This window comes from Panthera onca, chromosome A2, assembly GCF_046562875.1.
Source record: "Panthera onca isolate mPanOnc1 chromosome A2, mPanOnc1 haplotype 2, whole genome shotgun sequence".
NCBI lineage: Eukaryota > Metazoa > Chordata > Mammalia > Carnivora > Felidae > Panthera > Panthera onca.
In genome coordinates, this window is record NC_138340.1 from 48,924,725 (window position 1) to 48,943,225 (window position 18,501).

Sequence of the window (18,501 nt, forward strand, 5' to 3'; positions counted from 1 at the left end):
CTACTTAAGTAGCCTTATCTCATTTAATCCTAAGAAAAAGTACTATACCAGGTATGGGGAGCAATCTGCATGTTAGGCTACCCTCCTGGAACTGGGTCCCTGCTATGGGGCCCTAGGATGATCCTTATAAGTATAAGTTCTAGAGCTCCTTGGGGCATCTGGTTAATCCTGTGTAAGGTAGAGGGCCTTTTCTTTAAGTGGGAAAAATGGGAATCAGACCCCCATGCAGGCTCCATGCAGGCAGGAATGCCAACCCTCTACCATCACCCAAAGAGGAGCTTAGAGAACTTTAAAGAAGGCCCTCCAAAGTGCAGGGACCACTGATGTGAAGGCCTTGTGGCAGAGAGCCTCCAGCCTGGTTCTAAGGGTGTTATTTAGCTACTTTATAACATTTTTTGAAGAGTCCATGAAATAATGCATGCAGCTTGCTTAGACATTTCCTCACAGGTGATTGGTACTCAACGTTAGACATCTGATGACATCCACCAATATTCATGGGCTTTGTCAACTACACCGATCCTATGCAAACTCCAGTTAGGCGATTGTGTTTCTGTTGTGGTGGTGATGATGGTTTCTAATAGTTTATAAGAAGCAAAGCATGATTCTGAATGTTTGTGAGAATGTTTACAAAGTTTGTTTTCCTAACTACCATGACTCATGTGATTTCCATGCCATCCTCATTCCCTCTTCTACAGAGGAGGAAACAAAAGGCCAAAGCACAAAAGTACCGCCTTTTGTGCTGTCAGAAGGTGATTGGTTGCATTTAGGTGGTTTATAGTTACCGGGTGCAATGTCTTTGGACATTGAGCAAGCCCTGTATTGTGAGTCAGTGGTCATAAATATAAATAAATCTCTCACATCCGGATGGTGTGCTCTCTCATGTGGTGCTTTCTTTTCTTTCCAGATCCCCCAGATCAGTTACGCATCAACGGCACCTGAGTTAAGTGATGACAGGCGCTACGACTTCTTCTCTCGTGTGGTCCCACCTGACTCCTTCCAAGCTCAGGCTATGGTGGACATTGTAAAGGCCCTAGGCTGGAATTATGTGTCTACCCTTGCATCTGAAGGAAGTTACGGAGAGAAGGGTGTGGAATCCTTCACGCAGATTTCCAAAGAGGCAGGTAGGAAGAGATTGCAATGGTCAAGATGACCCTCTTCACATACCTGTGGCTTGTAGTGTTCTTCTCAATCTTTACTAAACACACACTGTGCATAATCACCATAGCCCTACTCTCACATTCCCTACTGCCTGTTAAGTGAATTTGTAAAGACTTCATTTATAACACTTTGCCATTTTTGAAGAGAATATTTTCAAAAGTGTGAAACTGAAGTACTTAAAAGTATTAGTAGCAGAAGTGGAGAAAAGATGCTGTGCACTAAATTTGGTATCTTATTTCTGTGTAATGAATAACAGTGTGGATTGCAGTCTGCATACAGGAGACTAAGACAGTATTGCTAAATATGTCTCTCCACACATACCCTTCCTCTCTGCCCCTCTCCAAAATGCATAGAATTATTTAGAATTATGAGACCCTGGTCATGGTGGCCCTTTGCTTTGAAGAGAAATGACAGTGATAGCTCTGAATTACTTGTCCAAAATAAAGTTAAATAAATTATCTAGGCTATAGCCTGTATTTAGACAAATAATCTTTGGAACTTTAGATTATTTTGAGAAAAATGTTTCAATTAAGTAGTGCTTGTAGTAGATTCTTTTATGTTTATTTAGCTCAAAATGGAAGTAAAGGGTTCAGCTGTTTGGCCAGCTGGTTTTCATTGGGCAGATTTTGAAAAATGAGATAAAATTCTTGCACTTAGAAATTCTGGCAATAAATATTTAGACTTCCCCTAATGGAAATATTGGATGTAGTAAACATATATTTAAAAAACATATGCTTTGATGTTCCTGTAAAGTTCTTAATGCTAATGTTAGGTCCTCCATTTGGTTGTGAGTATTTCATCTAATCTAAATTGTTATTGACTGGAGTAGTTAACTAATCATAAAAGCAAACAAACAAACAAGGTGATAGAAACAGAGGTCCTTTTCATAAGGAAAGATGTCATAAATCTTGAAGACATGGTTTTGAATATTTGACTCAGACTACAGATATACCCAGAAATGTAAAGCATTGGCATGTATCTGCACATGGCTACTGGAAGGAGGCCAGGGCTTGTGTAAATCCCATGATTTTAAGTCAGTACATTATCATTAGCTCTAATTTGAATAATTCACTGGAAGCATTACTTTTCCTTCTGACTGAAATATTCTTACTCTTAGTACCTTTGACTAGATAACTTTTGATCGTTCATAGGTCTCATCCTAAATGCCATTTCTAGGTTAATATAAACTTTCCCCAAATTGCCTTGGTTCTATTTGCTTGACCTTGTATTTCTAGTGTCTTTTCCCACAGCACTTGTTACATGGTAGTATAATTTGTTGGTGGTGATGTTTTCTATTTTGCCCCCTAGACTCTACTAGGGGATCATGTCCGTCTCATTCACTACTGCTGTCCCAGCTGCTGTGTTTCCAAGGGAAACGTACTTAATATAATTCAGTTAGAAATTTTCTGATTAGGAAAGAAATCCTATGTTCTTGTATCATGCATGCCATGATTTGTAGGAGTCATTAATAATCGACTTCATGCATTTCCAAAGAAATACCTAATCACTTTTGATAATTGTGTTTTTATTTCTTTCTTTGTTTCTTTGACTTCTGCTTTGACCCAAATGCTAGAAGCCAATTTAGAGCAATAACTAAAATATGAGTGTAAAAGCCAATAGACAAGTTAAAGAGAAAATATGGGTAAAATAGTAAGATGAAACTCAGAGATAAAGTTCAGATACCATCTTATTCTATGTTATTGCTGCAAGTGGGTCTCAAATTTAATGCTGATCTTTTATGCTGGACAAAGCAAAGAGCACTACTCATTTTGTTACAAAATTTACAGTGTTCATAAGGTCAAAATCATGTTGATTGTCCGGTAAGGGACAGGAACAAGACAAATGTTTGCTCTGGATCTTTTATAAAGAGCTATATTTTCTAGACAGGTCAGTGGTGAATTTCATATGGTTGTTTATTCCTAGTGTCACTTGGTGAAAACTTAAGATATAATATCAGAGTCTGCTGTATAATGACACTGCAAAAAGGAAAAGCCTTTATGGTAATATGGTATCAAGTCCCAGCTCATAACTTTAGCTAAACATACATTGAAATAACCCAGCTCAGAAATAAAGATTGTATCCTCAACAGCCATTTCAGATGAGATCCTTCAATCGGAGAGCCTTTGAATTGGGGATGAGAGTAACTAAAAAGCCAGCTGCAGAATTGCAAGAAAACACTGAGGGTTTAAGTAATTTCTTGCAGATTAGTTTTCTTCCTATAAGTATTATAATATTATGTACTTACAGTAAACTTAATCGAAACCGTTGCATTTGTGCAATTAATTTAAGTGAATTCACTCATGTGCTTAACAGACACCCCTGCCCCACCCCTAAAGAAAAAAAAAAAAAAACAGAGAAGGGGGAAGAATTGCAATTTAAGTGGCATGTAGTACCTTTACTCACCAATATATACATTGCTTAGAGAAAACTTGAGTGGGGAAACATGATTCCATTGCTTCTTCAGCTGTGTTCACTTATGTGGCCTCGTAATATGAGCATCTTGCTACCCCAAATGTGACTTCAGTAGATAGAGATACATATTCATATGCCACTATCTCTACAGTAATCCAACTGCCTCCTCTGATATTCAAAGAAACACCAATATATTCTAATTCAGAACCATAAAAAGGAGCAGAAAAATTTCCTTTATTGGAACTTCTTGAAAGTATACATGCTTAGGTAATTTTTAAGGGTAATTTTAATATTTTTAAGTTTATTTAGTTTGAGAGAGAGAGAGAGAGAGAACGCATGAGTGAGCAGGGGAGGGGCAAAGAGAGAGGGAGGGAGAGAATCTCAGTCTCACGAATCATGAGATTGTGCTTTGAGCCAAAATCAAGAGTCGGAAGCTTAACTTATTGAGCCACCCAGGCACCACAAGGGTAATTTTAAACGTCTACTTTTTCTCTTGTCTGATGACTGTGGAACCTGGTCCTTAAAGATACAGGTCCACGTGCATGTGTAGGAGGGGTGGCATGGCACAGAGATAAGCAAGCCCTGTGGTGTCAGGAACATGTAGGTTTGAGTTAACAGATGCTATTAATTTCATGCTATAAAACTTTTGATACATGATTTAACTTTTCATGTCTCTGATTCCTCATGTAGAGAATGCAGTTAGTACCTGATTCATCAGGTTAGTAAAGTAAATAACATCATATATAGGGAATCACGTAACACCCAACAATACCAGATTATTATTAATGCATCACACCAGTTCTCTATAAATTAGTAGAGTTATTTGAGTTATAAAAATTTGAAAATAATGCAAGTGATAGATGACTTTTGCCTTTAGTTATAGCTACAAGGTTATATATATATGTTATATATATAATTATATAATATGATATAAATTACATATATATATAATAGTGAGTTGCTATTTTTGATAATATGCTTTCATTATATAAGAAGCATAAGAAGAAGGGGCGCCTGCGTGGCTCAGTCAGTTAAGTGTCCAACTCTTGGCTTTGGCTCAGGTCACAGTCTTTTGATTTCGTGACTTTGAGCCCTGCATTGGACTCCAAGCTGACAGCCTAGAGTCTGCTTGGGATTCTCTCTCTCCCTCTCTCTCCCTCTCTCCCTCTCCCTCTCTCTCTGCTCCTCCTCCACTCATGCTGTCTCTGTCTCCAAATAAATAAATAAACTTTAAAAAATGCTTGAGAATCATTAAGAAAAAGAAGTTAACTGTTCAAATTGTCCTATGTATGTAATGTGTGTGTGTGTGTGTGTGTGTGTGTGTGTGTGTGTGTGTGACAGAGAAAGAGAGAGGGATGAGAGTGAGGGATGTTTCTATGTACCGCTAGCAGGCTTGAAGGGGTTACTTCATAACCATTCATAACCATAACCATTTGACTTTGAAGATTATGCTTCTTCTCTTTTATAAATGTCTTTAAGAGTTTCACCCTTTCAGAATACTTTAGTTCCAAAATTTACTTTAGATTTAAGTCCTGAAGCAGAGGCTACTTGTAGAACTACCGCTTGAGGTGTATCTACCATGCCCATATTCAAGAACATGGGTGAGCTCTCCTTTACCATACTCTGATAGCACAAGTGAAGACAATGATGTTTGAAGAAAGAAGCCATCCTTCAACAGGAGGCCAAGTAATTTGTTTGGAACATGGAAACCTAGGCATATATCTTCTCTATGCTGTCAAGGAAAATCTCAGTAATTCTCCTCTCATGTAGTTGTGGGAAATTGAAATATGCATAGATGCGGCTCCTTGTTGAAATTTCAGAGAGGACCGTAACATGATTTTCTCAGATGATGAGATTTTTGTTGAATAGTTATACTTGCACAAATTGCCCTGTGTGTTTGAATGAATGCACATGCAACAGCAATGAAAGCAATTTATTGCTTAATATCACAAGGAATGAGACCGTTCACTCTCAATCCACTTTAAAGTTCAGGTTGATGTAATAACCTAAATAGCCTAAAGTAGAGATACAGATGCCTCTAAGTGAAGGTAAAAGTAAATACTTATGAGAGTATTTACACCATTAGTATATTCCAGATTTTTGAAGCAAATTCAGTTCAAGGATTATGAGAGTAAGGACACCACATGTGATTCTTAGACTTTGCGAGACAATTTTCAGGAGAATCCCATGACCATTCCTTCACAATATGACACAAATAGTAATGATCTACTACTGCCATGGTATCATGATATATGTCAACTTTTCAAAACCTGAAATAACAGTTGAACTATCCTTTGGGTATTTCATGCCAATCACTTAATTAAACAGATATTTCAATTTGTCTTATAAAGTAATTACCATTCTTATTCAGACCAACTGTAGAATTTATTTTTATTTAATACTTTATTTTAGCCTAGAATATTTTTTCCTAGAATAATTTTCTAGAATAATTAGGTGAGACTTAATTGACAATTAATAACTTTTATACAGCCCTTAGTCTTTTAAGATCTCAGAACTAGTTGCTTATTACAGGATTCTGTGCTCTCTGTCTTCTGAAATGCAACATTCTCCTTTGTTGTGTATGAATTGTCAGTCTTCCCCATCCTCCCATAACCTCTATGAGGTCAATGATTTTTGCCTTACACCCCTATCATCTACTGCAGTATTTGACATATAAAAGGCATTTAATAAACATTTAAGGGAAGGAGAGAAGGAAGGAGGAATTGCATTTCTTCCTTTGCCCTTTAGAAAAACAAAGCCTGTAGAAGAAGCACTTTTGACATAAAATTTCATGATATATAATTTTGTGACTTGTGGGTCACACGACATTCTTCTCTCTTATGATCCCCCCACAAAACTTAAAGCAGTATGATGCAACAATCTGTAATTCCCAATGCCTCCATCTAAGGTGAATTTCAGGATAAACTTTCCTTTCCTTTCCTTCTTCCTTCTTTCTTCTTCCTTCTTCCTTCTTCCTTCTTTCTTCTGTATGCCTGTCTCTGTCTATGCCATGGTGACTATAGAAAACTTAGAGGCATTTTTATATGTAGTTACAGTATTTCCTGAATGAAGTGTTCAGTGGTCCTAGTTTAAATACAGGCATTAAACATTCGAAGTCTAAATTTCAAAATACAAAATCACAAGGACTCTCATGGTATCATTTATCTTTAGTTGTCCTTAAAACTGAACTATAAATTCCTGAAGAAGAGACTTTATATTTATTTTATTTTATTTTTTGGATTTTCTTTGGTTAGCACAACATTTAAAAAAATTTTTTAACGTTTATTTTTGAGACAGAGAGAGACAGAGTATGAACGGGGGAGGGGCAGAGAAAGAGGGAGACACAGAATCAGAAGCAGGCTCCAGGCTCTGAGCCATCAGCCCAGAGCCCGACATGGGGCTCGAACCCACAGACCGTGAGATCGTGACCTGAGCTAAAGTCGGACGCTTAACCGACTGAGCCACCCAGGCGCCCCACAACATTTTAAATTTTAACTCATACTCCATTTATTAGCACATCTTAGAGGTGACCCCTTAGCCACATCATCATTACCATTTAGTTCTGGGCCACATTTGATTCACCTTCGTTCATAGCCACAGCTATCCATGCCTCCAGATTAGCCCCTCCAATAGTATTCATTCAGCTATAATGATAATTTTTCTAAAATACTAAGAAAGCCATTTCATTATCGTCTGTTGCCTCTCTTTCCCCAGAGGGTTAAGTAAAAGATCTAGGATGGCATATAGCTTCTTTCTAATCTAGTGTCTGCTTTAATCACCAGTCTCATTCCCATACTATCCTTGCCCACTTGTATTACCATACAAGCCTCCATATGTACTCTCTCTACCTGCCACACAATCAACCTTCTGTGACTATCAGGAGGCTCTGTTCCATTGCAAATGCTATGCTTCTGCATGGGCTGCCAGATAACTCCAATTTTTTTTTTTTTTTTTAAACTTAACACCTTGGTAAAAGCTATCCCTGACTTAATCTTTCTTCATGATCCTATTTTTGATTGCTGTGTATACACTTGTCTATTTTAACAGCACTCCATTTTAAGTCTACCTCCCTGAATAAATTCATAGAGAATGCCCATCTGCACAAGTCTTGAGGAGAAAACAAGCCTGCATACTGCTATAGAGCTAAAAGGGTCAGGGGTCAGGTATTCATCTTCCCAGCCTCCCCTGAAGCCAAGGCATAGCCATGTAACCCAGTCTTGGCTAATCAGATATGCCCACCATAGATGAATCAAGAGTTGGGGCACAAAGAAGCAGGAGCAATGGAAAAACCCATGTTTTTTGCAACAACAGCAGTGTTACCCATGTTTCTGGGAGGGGAGGAGGTGTCCAGCATGAATGGGCAGCAGTAGTATAATCTCCAACTCCTCATTCCATGAGTAGTGGCAACAGTGCCCCAGCTAACTTAGTTCTGTGACACCTTTTTTGACTTTGTTCCTAACAGCTCAGTCATCCTTTGTTTAGGCTCATTTTCTGTCTTTGACTCCCTGGCCTCCCACTGATTCTGTGGGTTGTCCAGCATAATTTCAGTAATAATAATTAAAATTTATAATTTATTTTCTACTTGATCTAGACAGGCTTTACCTCAGTTGTTTGGCTTTTACCTTCATTAATATAATTGAGAGTGAGTAGAACTCTCTTCTGTGAGTTCTGTAACAGCTTTGGTATATAACTCTGTCATGGAATTGATGTGTGTTACTGTAATCTGTCTAATTATCTTCTCCCATTATAAGTGTATTGAGGATAGGCATTATGTTGTATTTGTCTTTCAACACTCTATGCTCAGATAATGTCCAATATATATTACGTTCAATAAATCCACTTTGAATTTAAAAATTATTAATAATGGAAGAGATGGTGATTTCATGGCTGTAGTTGGTACCGTGAAACTGTTAGAAGTTTTTCCAATTTTGGCTTTCTAAACTTGTTATTAATCTGTTATAGTAAACTGACTTTGTAGAAGGAAAGATCTGACATAAAAAATCTGCTGATTCACCTTACATTCATCCAGTGCATGTCTGAGTATTTTCTTTCTGTCAGATACTGTGTCAGATAATAGTTATAAATAATTATAGTAGTAAAAAGCAAAAAACAAAAATAATAATAATCCTTGCTTTCTAAGGTTAGAAATACATAAGTAGAGCCATGAAAAGAGCCTTGTTGGGGCATGCCGAAAGGGAGGACTCTGGAAGAAGGTAGATGCTTTGCTAAGCCTCAGAGTACTTAGGAGTTAGCAGATAAGGTTTACCTAACTGGGGTAATGAATGACATTTTAGGAGAAGAGAGTCATATTAAAAACCCAAAAGAAAATTATCTAATGGTATTTTAAATTTTAAATGGTATAAGAAAAATAGCATTGCTTTGAAAAAAAAATTATGAGTCTTAAATTACTGTGATGTAAAATGTTCTCCCACACAACATGGAAACTATTGCAGAAAATGCTCTGGCTTTTGAGCCAAGAACTTCTGGTTCTGGTCCCAAGTCCTGTAGTAACTGACCAGGAGTCAGCATACTGCTCTTTGAGTTGTAAAGTCAGTGCATATTTGTTGAGAAAACTACTCTTTCCTTGTTCAGGCAGTTCTCAGATGCATATCAAACTGATTGCAAAGGATGGGTTTCTGCCAGGCAATAATAGACTGTCATTGTTGATGTGGGACTGGAAATAGATGATGACAGAGTAGTTTTGCTGCATGAAGGAATAGACACTGGAAAAGACATCTCAGTAATTCCTTCTCACCTCTTCTACATACTTTCATTGTACCTGAACATCATGGAGGTATATGAAAGGATCTGAAGATAGAGTGAACTCCTCCTTTTCTCACCTACTTGATATGATTACCATATGTTGCACATGCTTAGGAGAGAAAAGACATGGGATTGTGGTACTGAGATTAAAGATGAAGTGAAAAGGAACTTAGATCAACTTTTGTTGAGGGCAGTATTAGGCAATAGAATCTCTTGGTCAGTTGGGTAGAGGAGAGGAAGATTGTTGTTCTGGGGTAGTTTATTTTGGAAAGTAACCATGATTTTGCATAATATTATACTCACTGAACTTTAGAAACAGAATGCTTGATTTATTCTCCCTACTTAGTAACGCCGCATTCAGCCTTCAAGTGAAGCTTTCTTTTCTCAGTCTTTACAAAAGTGTTCATTGGAAAAGACTCTCAATTTGATTCTCATAGGTTTTGAAGGATATCAAGAAGAGAGAGAGATTTCAGTAGAAAAAAATAGAAGAATATCAGTTAGCTTATAAAACTAGAAGGAAATACACAGAGTTCAAATGCTTTTTTGGCGTGCATATGTTTTGGTTGTGGGAAAGTAGAAACCTTGATTTTGAGTCCCATTAAGACCACACACAGTGGGGAAGAGACATTTCCCAATGGAATGTCAGTGACCTAACCAAAATTTGGGGAAGGTCATGGTCTAAAATATATAATCTTCTTGGTTGCCTTTTCCAGAGGCTTCCCGGGGTTTCATTCCACTGGGATAGGTAAGTAAGGGGGAAGAGAGGTTTAAACAGAATCCACGCAGAAAAATGCATTCATCAAAATGGTGGCAAGGATGTGGGCACTGGAAACAGTCAAATGGATAGTTCTGAAAAACAAATACTCTAGTCCAAGAAACCTTAGATTAATAATAATAGGTTGCTTCAAAATATCTATTTACTGGACTTCAGCTCCTTCCTAAATAATTTTGTATTTTGAACAACTTGATGTGTGTAAATGTAGCCTCTTTGAGACCTGCACAGTGGGATCTGTTTTCCTTTTATTTGACAAATGGATCCCTGCTGTTAAATCTTTCAAGAGATTATAGGTAATTCTACAAAGCTTTCCATCAGTTGCATTAGCACTCTCAGGCAAACTGAAGGATCAGTAGCTATCCTAAACACAAACTACATTAAGATTTTGAAATGCTTTGACCTTGGGTAGCTCCAAATGTTCCTATTCCTGATTTTTTCACATTTCTTGTTACTCTTTTGGCTGGATATCTTAAATAGCAAAAATTTTAAACATATTGCTAATGATCATTAGATGACATTATTTGATTACATTAATATTTTAGAGTTTGCATTAACTGTCAAGTAAACTCCTTTTTAGATAGATATCAGTGGGATGCCATCACTCTTTTTAGGTCATACTGTCATGGTGACCCTTTGAGAAACTAGTATATAGTTACAACATAGATTTTTACACACAAGGGAAAATATTAAAAGAAAAGTTATCATGATAATGATATAGGTCTTAAGAGAATAATTAGAGCTACATATTAGAAGTGCCTAAATAAATGAATACCTAACTAAAAATGTCCACTTGCAAAAACGGTTTCTTTTTCTTAGAGTATTAGTGATCCTTTGCATTTAAATTTTTAAAAATTAAAAAAAAAATCAATAATACACACGCAAACTTGGTGTATTTCTTATCAAAGAAGGTTAATTTCCTGGGAAAGATAAAGTTGTCAGAATTTTAACGACAGAAATTTTGATAAGTGATGACTAATTATATAGAAGTGTGTTGTTTTTGAACTCGTAATGCTAGAGGGTACAAAATTCTTTGGCATAAACATTGTTAATACTTACTTTTATATCAGGATCATGAGTGTTACTTTCTAAAATCCTGTTATATGGTAATGCACTTGGTACACATTTCACTCTCCACACTTTTGAGTAAGTAATGTTAATTTTGCTATCAGTCTCTTCTTATGGGTGTTTTGTTCAACAGTAACCAGGGAGGAACTAAGATAGGACGTAGAAACTGGAATGGCTTACATTAGACTCACAGATTGCATTCTTCTTGAGGGTTTGCATTATTTATTTATTGGGCTCTCACTATATTTTTTCCCAGCTTTATTTAGATATAATTGACATACAGCATTGTGAAAGTTTAAGGTATACAATGTGATGATTTTTAAACACCTATATATTGCAAAATAATGACCACTGTAGGGCTAGTTAACATCTGTTGCCTCACATGATGACCATTTTGTTTTGTGGTAAGGATATTTAAGATTTGCTCCTTAGCAACCTTCAGTTATGTAATACAGTGTTGTTAATTATAATCACCATGCTGTACCTTAGATCCCTAGCATTTATTCATCTTCTAACTGAAAGTGTACCATTTGACTGACATCTCCTAGCCACCTACGCCTCCCAACCTCTGGCAACCACCATTCTACTCTGTTTCTATGAGTTAGGCTTTTTACGTTCCACCTATAAGTGGTATCATACAGTATTTGTCTTTCTTTGTCTGACTTACTTCACTTTAGCATAATGTCTCCAAGGTCCATCCATGTTGTTGCAAATGGCAGGATTTCCTTCTTTCTAATGACTGAACAACAGTGAAGTACATATATATATATATATATATATGTACTTATATATATATAATTTATATATATTTATATATATTATATAATATATAATATAATATATTATATTATATAATTATATTTAATTATAATAAATATAATTAAATATATATAAATATTATATATATTTTAATATATATTAAATAAATATAAATATATTTAATTATAATTATAATTAATAATATAATATATAATAAAATATAATATATTTATATAATTTATATATATTATATATAGTAAAACCTTGGTTTGTGAGCATAATTCATTCTGGAAACATGCTCATAATCCAAAGCCCTTGTATATCAAAGCAAATTTCAAGAACCATTGGTTCAGTTGTGACATTATTCTTCATCCATTGAGTATTTTTGTCTCCCTTGTCAAATATTAATTGAGGGGGTTTATTTTCTCAGCTCTCTATTCAGTTCGTTGATCTGTGTGTGTTTTTAATGCCAACATTATACTCTTTTGATTACTATAGCTTTGTAATATAGTTTGAAGTCAGGACACATGATGCTTCCTGATTTGTTCTTTCTCAGGATGATTTGGACTATTCAGAGTCTTTGGTTTCACATGAATATTAGGATAATTTTTTCTTTTTCTGTGAAAAATGCTACTAGAGTTTTTTTTTTTAACGTTTATTTATTTTTGAGACAGAGAGAGACAGAGCATGAACGGGGGAGGGTCAGAGAGAGAGGGAGACACAGAATCTGAAGCAGGCCCCAGGCTCTGAGCTGTCAGCACAGAGCCAGACACGGGGCTCGAACTCACAGACTGTGAGATCATGACCCGAGCTGAAGTCAGACGCTCAACCAACTGAGCCACCCGGGCGCCCCTGCTAGACTTTTGATAAGGATTGAATTGACTCTAAACATGGTTTTGGACATTTTAACAATATTAATTCTTCTGACGTGTGAACATGGGATATCTTCCAATTAGCTTGTGTCTTCAATTTTTTTCATTAAATTCTTATAGCTTTGATTGTACAGAACTTTTACCTCAGTTAAATTTATTCCTATTTTATTGCTTATGATGCTATTATGAATGGGGTTGTTTTCTTTATTTGTAATTCAGATAGTTTGTTATTTTTTAATAGAACTGATTTTTGCATATTTACTTAATATCTTGAAACCTTACTGAATTTGTTTATTAGTTCTATCAATGTTGGTGGAGCCTCTAGGATTTTTATATGTAAGACCATATCATCTATAAACAAAGATAATTTTACTTGTGTTCCTATTTAGATACCTTTGTTTCTTTTTATTGCCTGATTGTTCTGTGTAGGATATATAGTACTATGTTGAATAGGAGTGGTGAGAGTGGATACCCATTTTTTGTTCCTGATCTTAGAGAAAAAGTTTTCAACCTATCACCATTGAATATGATTTTAGTTGTCAGCTTGCCATATTATTATGTTGAGGCATCGTCTCTCTATAACCAATTTTTTAAAATTTTATTTAATATACCCAATTGTTGAGAGTTTTATCATGAAAGGATGTAGTATCAGATGCTTTATCTGCATCTGTTGAGATTAACCATACGTATGCTTTTTTCCCCTTTTATTCTATTAAGGTAATGTATCACCTTTATTGATTTTACATGTTGAACCATTCTTGTACCCCCAGGAAAAATCCTGCCTGATTATTGGTATATGATCATTTTAGTGTGTTTTGATTTCAGCTTGCTAATGTTATTTATTTATTTAATTATTTATTTATTTATTTATTTAGTCATTAATGTATACTTGACAAAAAATGTTACATTAGTTTCAGGCATACAACATATGTAGATTTGTTGAGAATTTTTTTCTATATCCATCAAGGATACAGGCCTGCATTTGTGTTGTAGTATCGTCTTCTTGCTTAGGTACCAGAATAATGCTGTCCTCATGAATTGAATTTGAGAATTTTCCATCGTCTTTAATGTTTTAGAAGAATTTGCATTAGGTTTTCATTAAATTATTCGTAGAAGTAACCAGGGAAACAATTTGGTACTAGGCTTTTCTTTTTTGGGGAGATTTTGATTACTTATTCAGTCTTCTTACTAATTATTGGCTTGTCAGATTGTCTCTGTGATTTGCTCTTGCTACGTTGTATGTTTCTAGACATTTATCCACTTCTGTGTCATCCAATTTGTTGGTACATTATTATCCACAGTAGTCTTTAAAGAACTTTATTTCATCTGTAGTATCATTTGTAATGTCTCCTCTTTCATTTATGATTTTATTTGATTTTTCTCCTTAGTTATTTAGCTAAATTTGTTTTCTTAGTTGTCTAGCTAAAATTTGTCAATTTTGTTTGTTATTCTTTCCAAAAAAATAGCTCTTACTTTTGTCATTATTTTCTGCTATTTCATTTATTTCTGCTCAAATTTTTGCTCAAATTTTTGTTATTTCCTTTATGCCTGACTTGGGGCTTAATTGTTTGTTTTTTTGCTTGTTTTATTTTTTTCTACTTAATGTAGAAATGTATTGCTATAGATTTCCCTCTTACAGCTACTTTTTCTATATCCCATAAGTTTTGATATGTTGTGTTTCCATTTTCATTTGTTTCAAAGTATTTTTTGATTTCTTTTTTGATCTTTTTGTTTCTCTGGAGTGTGTTGTTTAATTTTCACATGTTGTGAAATTTCCAGTTTTCTTCCTGTTATTGATTTCTAGTTTTATATCATCATGGTTGTAAATGACACCTGGTATGATTTTGATCTTTCTCAATTTTCTAAGACCTGTTTTGTGACCTATCATATGATCTATCCTAGAGAATGTTTTCTGAGAACTGGACAAAAATCTGTATTCTGCTGCTGTTGGCAGAAATGTCCTATATATGTCTGTTAGGTTCATTTGGGCTAAAGTAGAAGTTCAATGTTTCCATATTGATTTTCTGCCTGGATGACCTATCCATTGGTAAAAGTGGGTTACTGAAGCCCCCCATTATTATTGTACTGTTGTTTATTTCTGTCTTCAAATCTGTTAGTATTTGCTTAATATATTTAGGTGCTCAGATACTGGATGCATATATATTTATTATTATTATAGTCTCTTGATGAATTGACTATCATTATCTGATGACCGTTTTTAAAATTATCTTTCTTTCTTTCTTTCTTTCTTTCTTTCTTTCTTTCTTTCTCTTTCTTTCTCTTTCTCTCTCTCTTTCTTCCTTTCTTTCTCTCTCCCTTTCTTTCTTTCTTTCTTTCTTTCTTTCGAACATGACCAGAGGAGGGAAAGAGAGGGAGGGGGAGAGAATCTTAAGCTCATCTCTGTGCCACCAGTGCAGAGCCCAATGTGGGGCTTGAACTCATGAACTGTGAGATCATGACTTGAGCCAAAACCCAGAGTCAGATACTTAAGTAAGCCACCCAGGTGCCCTTCTGATGGCCTTCCTTTGTCTCTTATTGAGGTTTTTTTTTTTTTTTTTTTTTTGTGTGTGTGTGTGTGTGTGTGTGTGTGTGTGTGTTTGTTGTTTTTCCCCATACTCAGTTAATCCTCTCATATGGGAATGAAAAGTCCACTTCTAAAGTTAAAATACTTATCAGAATACAATGATTTAATGTTCTTACCTCTTTTAAGGTCTTCTATATGTCCCCATTCCAACTTTCAGGATCTCATTTTTCCAAATAAATGTTCTCACTTTAATAGTAAATAGCCTTTGAGACATGGTATTATGGTTTTTGGCTTAAAGTATATTTTGTGTGATGTAAGTATTGTAACTCTTGTTTTCCTTTGTTTTATACTTGCATGGGATATCTTTTTCTGTCCCTTCACCTTGAGCCTATGTAATTCCTTAAAGCTGAAGTGTCTGTTGTAGGCAGCATATATTGGGTCTTGTTTTTTGTTTGTTTGTTTTGTTTGCTTGTTTTTCTTCATTTGTTTTTTGAATCCATTCAGCCACTCTGCCTTTTGACTTAATAATTTCATCTATTTACACTAAGAGTAATTATTGATAGGTAAGGACTACTAATGACATTTTATTAATTGTTTTCTGGCTATTTTGTAGTTTCTCTTGTCCCTTTCTCCCTGTCTTGCTGATTATGAATTGGTGATTTTTCTTAGTGGTATGCTTTGATTTCCTTTTTGTTATCTTTTATTTACTGTTGCTTTTTGTTTTGTGACTCTTATAAAGGCTTACATAAAACATCTTATAGATATAATATCTATTTAAGGCTGATAACTTTGATTTCATACAAAAACTCTACTCTCTTATTCCCCCACCCTTTTAGGTTTTTAATGTCACAATTTGCCTTTTTTATATTATATATTCATTAGCCTATTATTGTAACTATAGTTTTTTTATACTTTTTTTTAACCTTTATACTAGAGTTAAGTGGTTCACATACCACATAACAGTGTTGGAGTGTTCTGAATTTGATGTATCCTTACCTTTACCAGTGTGTTGTATATTTTCACACATTTTCCTGTTATTAATCAGCTGCCATTCAGTTTCAGTTGAAGAACTCCTTTCAGCATTTTTTTTTTTTTTTTTGTAAGGCAAGTCTAATGATGAACTTCCTCTGCTTTTTGTTAACTGGGTAAATCTTCATCTCTTCTTTATCTTTGACAGAAAAGTTTGCTAAATAGAGCTTTCTTGGTTTAATTTTTTATCATTATTTTTCTGTCATCACTTTGTGTGTATCATCCTACTCTCTCCTGGCCTTTAAGATTTCTGCAGAGACATCTGCTGATTGCTTTATGAGAGTTCCTTTGATTTTTATATGTGTCTTGGAGGAGATCTCTTTAAATTGAGTTTGGTGACCTATGAGCTTCATAAACTTGGATATCTGAATCTCTCCCCAGATTTGCAAAGTTCTCAGGCATTAATTTCTTAAATAAGCTTTCTGCACTCTTCTCCATCACTTCCCCCTTGAAACTCTGATAATGAATAAAATGCTTCTTTTGATGATATCTGATAAATCACATAGGTTTTCTTCATTATTTTTTTATTCCTTTTTCTTTGTTCCCTTCAGACTAGATAATTTCAAAGTTCCCATCTTCTAATCTATGGATTCTTTCTTTTGCTTGATCCATTCTGGTATTGATGCTCTCCACTGCATTTCTTGTGTCATTCATTGTACTCTTTAGCTCCAGAATTCCTATTTGACTCTTATGATTTCTATCTCTTTGTTAAAGTTGTCATTTTGTTTGTGTGTTATTTTCTTGTAGCTCATTGAGTTTCCTCAAAATAGTTATTTTGAATTCTTTATTGTATAAATTGTGGATCTCCATGTCTTTGGGATTATTACTGAAAGATTACTGTGATTCTTTGGTGGTCTCTTGTTTCCTTGATGTTCCATATTCTTTGAAGTATTGTGTTGCTATCTTTGAATTTGCAGTAGTGGTCACCTCTCAAGTCATTACTAACTGACTTCAGGAGAGAAATGACTTCCAACATTTTGATAGGGAGTCTGAGGTTTCCTCAGTCTTCCTTTGGGTATCTGTGCTTTATGTTTCTTGCTTCCTGTTGTAGCAGGATTCTTAAGCTTGTGTGTCTTTTCTTGATCCTGCATTGTACCATGGCAGGTGGTGGAGCTAAAGTTCAATTTTGTGGGCTTTTTCCTGGCTCACATATTCATGATGGCATTTTTATCAGATGTCTGCCAAAGCTCAGGCTTGCTACCTTTCGGTGCATGTATAGAGAGCCCGCCATAGTTTGGAAGTGTGTGTGGATGAGGTGTACACAGCACTGGGGATGCCTGTGGGCAAGCTAAGGTGATTTGTGGACAAGGTGTACCCATCAGGTCATGGGTGGATTTCTTGATGGAGTCTGAAATGAAGTTAGTGGGATCTATATCCCTTTCTTCTGAGAGTTCTGTGTGCCTCTCTCTCTACCTCTTCCAACCCCCCATGGCTCATGACTCCATAATCTGATGGTGTGAGACAGAACTGAGACTCTTTGGTAATGTCCCATGTATCTGGGGAAGACAAACATTCAGTCCCATGCTCTTATTTAATCCCCAGGAGAAATCATGTACTGAGAAGATCTCATCTGGCACTGAATTGTGTCTCCTTGGAGGAGAGGTGATATAAGTCAGACTCTTCTTCTTAACCCTCTCCAAAGCTTCCAAATTCATACTTTTTTTGGTCCTAATTATATGCTGGGACTTCTCCACTGGAAAGCTGAACTATCACTACAGCTTATTTGTCCATGGGTGATGATTAAGACAGTACTCTCTAAGGACTTATGAACCCTGGCCTAGAGGATCACATTCATAGGCCACTGCATGCTCCATGTCCAAAGTCTGTATGCCTGTTACCTAATGCATGGGTGGACAGTATTCCTCTTGGATCCCTTGGTGTATGGTGTTCAATCCTGCAGCTCCTATAGAGGCACTTCTGTCTGTGGATGGATTCCAGTTGTTACTGAAGGCAGATACAACAAAGGATGTCATATTCAGCCATGTTGCTGATGTCACTCCTCCCACTATATTTTTAAAGAACAGAATAGGAGTTATACTTGGGCATACTAAATCTAAATTGGAAAGGGAAAAGATAGAACAAGCACATTTTGTAATGAAAATATATGTGTTAACCATGTAATTGCCTTTTTAAAGAACTGGATC

The 18,501-nt window shown here is 35.6% G+C and overlaps 1 protein-coding gene across 3 annotated transcripts in view; it reads left to right on the forward strand.

Moving 5' to 3' along the window:
• Positions 1 to 18,501, forward strand: part of GRM7 (glutamate metabotropic receptor 7) — an 869,802-nt gene that overhangs the window by 273,257 nt on the left and 578,044 nt on the right. For all 3 annotated transcript variants that reach the window (XM_078442794.1, XM_078442795.1, XM_060631627.2), the window contains exon 2: positions 905 to 1,121. In XM_078442794.1, the coding sequence (XP_078298920.1) occupies positions 905 to 1,121 (217 nt within the window). The remainder of the gene's footprint in view (positions 1 to 904; positions 1,122 to 18,501) is intronic.